The sequence below is a fragment of the Mandrillus leucophaeus genome, unplaced genomic scaffold (assembly GCF_000951045.1).
Source record: "Mandrillus leucophaeus isolate KB7577 unplaced genomic scaffold, Mleu.le_1.0 Scaffold10, whole genome shotgun sequence".
NCBI classification, from domain to species: domain Eukaryota; kingdom Metazoa; phylum Chordata; class Mammalia; order Primates; family Cercopithecidae; genus Mandrillus; species Mandrillus leucophaeus.
Genome location: NW_012098098.1, coordinates 7,191,488 through 7,197,064, shown reverse-complemented (window position 1 = coordinate 7,197,064; position 5,577 = coordinate 7,191,488). Strand labels below are relative to the sequence as shown.

General features: G+C 63.6%; 1 protein-coding gene across 1 annotated transcript in view; it reads right to left on the bottom strand.

The window, feature by feature from the left end:
* CPNE7 (copine VII) overlaps nt 1–5,577 on the bottom strand; it is a 30,603-nt gene that overhangs the window by 14,963 nt on the left and 10,063 nt on the right. Inside the window, exons 4-10 of the mRNA XM_011972542.1 lie at nt 2,999–3,073; nt 2,671–2,745; nt 2,017–2,100; nt 1,379–1,468; nt 1,144–1,242; nt 378–464; nt 47–106 (exon numbers count right to left, since the gene is read on the bottom strand). Coding sequence (XP_011827932.1) covers nt 47–106; nt 378–464; nt 1,144–1,242; nt 1,379–1,468; nt 2,017–2,100; nt 2,671–2,745; nt 2,999–3,073 — 570 coding nt within the window. The remainder of the gene's footprint in view (nt 1–46; nt 107–377; nt 465–1,143; nt 1,243–1,378; nt 1,469–2,016; nt 2,101–2,670; nt 2,746–2,998; nt 3,074–5,577) is intronic.

Sequence of the window (5,577 nt, the reverse complement as noted above, 5' to 3'; positions counted from 1 at the left end):
GGCGGGGGTGGGGACGGGCGGGGGACAGGCGGGGCCGTGGACTCACGGTGAAGTGGATCTGGCAGCCGCCCATGATGTAGTCCAGGAAGGAGTACACCCTGTGGAACTTCCGGCCAGCAGTGTCGGCGGCCACCCCGGCCAGGGACACCGAGGCCAGCGGTGTTGGCACCACCCCCACCAAAGATGCAGCCTCCCTCCCCCAGGCAGCCCAGTCCCTCTCCCTCCTCTCCTCTCCCGCATTCTCTCTCCCCAACCTGCCCCTTCCCGGACGTGCTGGGGCCCCCCAGGCCTCTGGTTGAGGGTCCATCCAACAATCAGAGGGGGCAGTGGAAGCTCCTCCTGCAGGTTGGGAGGCTTCGGGCGCGGCCGCCTCTCACCTTCAGGTCAGCCAGGACGACGGCCCCCGAGTTCTTGTAACTGCGTCTCTTCTGCTTGTATTTGGGATTCACACAGTCCCACTGGGCCTGGGGCAGGAACAAGCAGAGGCCCCCACAGTGGTAGCTCTGAACACCCACCAGGGAGACCCCACCCAAGACCGTCCTCCGTAGCGATGGCGAACCCCTGTGTGGGGAAGGGCAGGGCTGCTGCAGGGCAGCCGGAAGGGGCAGTGTGGGTCAGACACGAATGAAGAGGGACGGGAGTTGGACCCCCCACCCGGCATGGCCCCGTCATTAAGCCCAAGGACGCTGAGGCCCAGGGAGGGGGGCAGGAAGCAGGGCCCGGGGTGGCCTCCCCACTGCACCTTCATCCGGCTGCTGAGGGCTGGGCAGGCAGACACAGGGGAGGGCACCCCTTGACCCCACCTCCCACCACCCCCGTGCCCAGCTCCGCCGCTAGACGGTTTCACAGACACAAGCCCCACGAGGGCCGGCCCAGCCCTGGATGGTGCCTGAAAATTTCCAGCTGAACCTGACGGCGGCCACCCCTGCTATGACCCCTCGGGAACCAGCACCAGAGTCCACCATCCCAGCCTTCTCTGGTTATAACAAGTCATTGTCACTGCTCCCCACAACCCCGTCAGGACAGTGGGACAGGGTTTCACAGCCTCTGTGGTGGGGCCAACACAGGCGCAGCCCAGATGTGCCCCCGCTCACCTGCCCCTCCCCAGAGGCCCCTCCCCAACCTCCCCCACCTCCCACTCACCTGCCCCTCCCTGAAGACCTTCTGCATCTCCTCGAAGGTGGTAGTAAATTCTCCGATGAAGTCGTGTTTTCCTCGAGAGTCGTAATCCCAGACCAGGCACTGGGGAGCCCAGTCCCCCTCAGCACTGCCCCTTGGGGGCCCCAGGACCCTCCCACCCCTGAGCCCGGGTGTCTCCATCCCCGGCCCACATCCAGGCCACCCACTCATTGCCGCCGTGGTCTGTCCCGTCCCCCACCTTCAGAGGCCTTGTCTCCTCGCAGCTGCAGAGGGAGCTCAGCGAGACTTTGAAGGGCTCCCATACGGGGTTCAGGTTGTTCTTCACCACCTGTGGGCCGGGAGGGGCTGGCTCAGGGGAGGCCCAGGGCCCTGGGATCCTCGGGGCGGACAGAGACCTGGGTGGAAGAGCAGTGTGAGGCGGGCACCGCTGGCCCTGCCCCTGCGTCACCCCAGACAGCGCCGGGGCCCTGAGCCGGGGCTGGCACCCCCTCCCCGCACGAAGCCGTGTGGGGACCCGGGAGCCGCATTTCCGAGCCCCGTGCCTCCGCCTTCGTAACTTCTGCCACCTCTGAGCCACCTGCACTGCTCTCCTCCTTAAACAGATTCATTTCCACTCAAGTTAATTTCTCTCAAAACAAAGCGCTGTCACTGCAGTCGCTGAAATCCCATTTCACCTGCAGAAGTGGAAGGGAGGCCTAAAAATAGTCACAGCCACAACGACACAAGCCTGTTGGATTCTGGCTACAGCCACGGCCACCAAGGGCCTGCGCCGGCGGCTCCCTGTTGGAGGCTGGGAGCTCCTCCCGCGTGGCCAGAGATGCGGGAGGGCTGGGGACAGCCCCTTCCCCTCCCTGGTTGCCATCCCCGGCCGCTCACCTCCGTCCTGTACACCAGCTGCAAGCCCTGGTCGTCGTTGACCCGGAAGAGCTCCAGGAAGGGGTCGGACTTGCTGAAGAGGTCCTGGGGAGAGGCACAAGGGCTGCTGGGCCAGGCACTGTGAGCTCGGGCTTTGGACGGGAGCTGGCTTTGTCATTTCCCAGGGCTCACTTCACACCACCAGCTGCTAATTCCTCAGGCACCAAACGAGGCAGCAAGTCTGCACGGACAGCATCTCCTCCCTCCCTCCCACCCCCGGGGATCTGACCACAGCGCGCGACTCCCCTCCAGGGAGACACCCTACACAGCAGGGTGGGACCCTGTTCTGAGCTGCTCCAGCTCCTCCCCTTTCAGGACGGTGGCCTGGGGGTGCTGGGCCTCTTTCCCCATCACTGAGCAGGGTCATGAGTGGTCGCCACAGTGGGGAGCTGCCCTGGTCCCATCCTGGCTGCCAGGAGGGGAGGGAGAGCTAATGGCGGTGACGATGGTGACCGTGACAGCAGCACGCCCAGCCCCTGCCACGCACACTCCGCACGCTGCACACACATCTCATACGGGACACGGCCACGCGAGGTCAGCGCTGGGCAGGGACTGGATTTCGAACTGGTTCCCAGACCTCAGCCTGAGCCAGGCATGCCCGGCGCCCGCACTCACCTTGTCATCCAGCTTCCTGGCCCGGAAGGAGAGCTCCACGTAGCCGTTGTTCCCCGAGATGTCCTCAGCGATCACCTGGCAGGGGTACGCCAGGGCTCCAGGCTTGGCCAGGCGGGGCCTGACCCCACCGTGGGGGACCCGAGGCCCCAGGCCAGCCGACCCCACCCAGCCGGGCCTGAGAGGAGGCGTCTGGGCGCCCCCAGGGCTGTGCAGCTGCCAGCTCCTGCAGACCCTCCCTGGACCGCACGCTGCCCATCTTCCACTCGGAACGCCCTGGGAGCCACAGCAGCAGGGCCTGCAGGCTGCGGCGGGTGCACCCGGGCCTCACCGTGATGGTGGACTTGCCGGCGTTCCTGCCAAACTTGAGCAGCAGCGGGCGGGTCACTTTCTTCTGGGCCACAATCTGTAAGTCAGAAGCATCAGGCAGGGAGGGACAAGCAGGGACGGCTCCTGACCCTGGGGACCCCACCGCGCCCTCACCCGGGCTCTCAGGCCTGTCCTGTCTCCCCGCCCCCACCATGGGCTTCCCTGCCCAGGGCCCGGCGCCCCCTTTGCTGCTGCTCTCAAGCACCTGCCATCCCTGTGTGTGGCCACCCCTGCACGGCCACCACCTCACGGGGCCAGCAGTCGCCCGGGGGAGGCAGAGGTCATCCCACCTATTTACCAGGTGAGAAAACAGGCCCAGGTGGAAGCCAGGTAGCAGCTCACAGCCAGCCGGCATGCACCTCACAGGTGTGGTGGGAGCCCTCCACAGGTAAGCACGTCTGCCCTGACCCTCTCCAGGCCCAGGTGAGAACCCGCAGAGGCAGAGGCAAGGCAGGTCAAATGGCCCCGGACCCTCAGCCCAGCATGGCTATGTGGGCCCAGGTGGCAGAAAGGGTGTGAGTGAGGTGCCAGCCCAGGACCCCCCCACCCACTCCTCTGAGAAGGTGCTGAGGAGCACAGTCGATTGTCCGAGGTGGACTGGGGCTTAGACCCTGGGGCCTCCTCACGCAGCCGGGGCCTCCTCCTCCTCACCAGGCCCTGCTGGCCGTCCGCCCCATCGGCTCTGAGCCCCTAACTGGGGTGGGTGGCGGACGACAGGCCCAGGCCCCTGCAGCCACGTCACCTCCTCAGTGGGGAGCAGGGCGGGGGGGGGCACACGGCCCTCCCAGGCTCCGTGTCCTAAAGGAGGCGGTGATGACCCCGGCGAGCGGGCACCGCCATCTCCCCACACGGCAGTGTTCTCACAACCACCGAGTCACCCACTGGGTAGCAGGTGTGCGCTTCCCACCTGCCCCTCACACCTGCTGCTGCCTGGCGGATGCTGGGGGTCCCAGTGAGGTGCGTGGAATACAAAGCAGAGGGGGGCAGTCCCTCCACCCCCACCAGGGCCGGCCCGGCCAGCAGCTTCAGAGCACGCGGCACTTTCCACACAGAAGAGAAAACAGATCCCAGGTCAGGGCTGGGGAAGTCAAATCAGGCTAAGGGGTGGGAAGGCTCTCTTAGGGGTGCAAAGAAGGGGTCCTGGGTGCTGGGAGGGGGAGCCTCGGGCCAGGCCCCCCAAGATTCCCCGATTCAAAGGTTTCCTTCTGGGGTTCCAGAGCCAGGGCCGCTGCCTCACACCTGGGACTCGCCTGCGGCCTGGTTTGCTTCCAGGGAGTGCGCAGACAAGAAGGAGTGGCCGCCCCGTTTCCGACAGAGCAGGTCCTCAGAAGAGAAACGGGCTTAGGCTAACGTAACAGACTCCCCTGCCAGGAAGAGTGAGATCGCTGGTTTGTGCTAACAGCGTTTAGTAAGCGCCTCCCGTGCGCCTGGCTCTGGGCTGAGTTACTGTTTACTGCAATCACATGAGAAACAGCTGAGGCAGAAGTCAGGCGTCAGAGGTCGGGTCAGGCTCAAGCCACAGCACAGGACTGGGTGCCAGGAGCTTCTCCCTTGACCATGGTGCCCTGCAGGGCAGCAGAAGCCCACCAGGGGCCCTCCTCATTGCTTGAAGTTTGCACAGATACACAGCACACGTGCTCATACACACATTCATGTCTGCACGCAGGTGTCCACACGGGCCCCGTGCGTGTGCTCATGTGGACAGGCGTAGGATGTCCTGTATGGATTACGATATACGAGTGCACCTGTGTGTACATAAAAAGGTGTCCAGGCCAGACACAGTGGCTCATGCCTATAATCCCAACATTTTGGGAGCCCAAGGTGGGTGGATCGGTGAGCCCCAGAGTTCAAGACTAGCTGGGGCAACATGGTGAGACCCCTGTCTCTTTAAAAAATGCAAAACTTGGCCAGGTGTGGTGGCGTACACCTGTAGTCCTAGCTACTCAGGAGGCTGAGGTGAGAGGATTGCTTGAGCCCAGGATGTTGAGGCTGCAGTGAGCCGTGATTGTGCCACTGCACTCCAGCCTGGGCGACACAGTGAGACCCCGACTCAAAAAAAAGCGTGTCCATATTTCCGTGTCCATGCCATCCTCTTCTGTCTGTGCCCTCCCTAACTCCCGGTTTCCTTATCTAAAAAACGGGGAGGACAACAGGATCGATGGCAGGCCAGCTCCGACCGAGGCTGCGGTGGGATGAGTCACGCAGACATTATGTTGGGTAAAAGAATCCCACAGCAGGGAGAACACGCACTGTGATTCATGGACGGGGAATTCCAGAACAGACGAACCAGGTGGGGAGCTGGCGGCAAAGGGGCGGAGGGAGCTGGGGGTGATGGAATGTTCCGTGTGATGGGTGAAATGTTCTGTATGACGGGTGATGGGATGTTCCATGTGACGGGTGATGGGATGTTCTGTGTGACGGGTGAGATGTTCCATGTGACAGATGACGGGTGACGGGATTTCCGTGTGAACAGGTGACAGGATGTTCCATGTGATAGGTGATGGGATGTTCCGTGTGATGGGATGTTCCGTGTGATGGGAT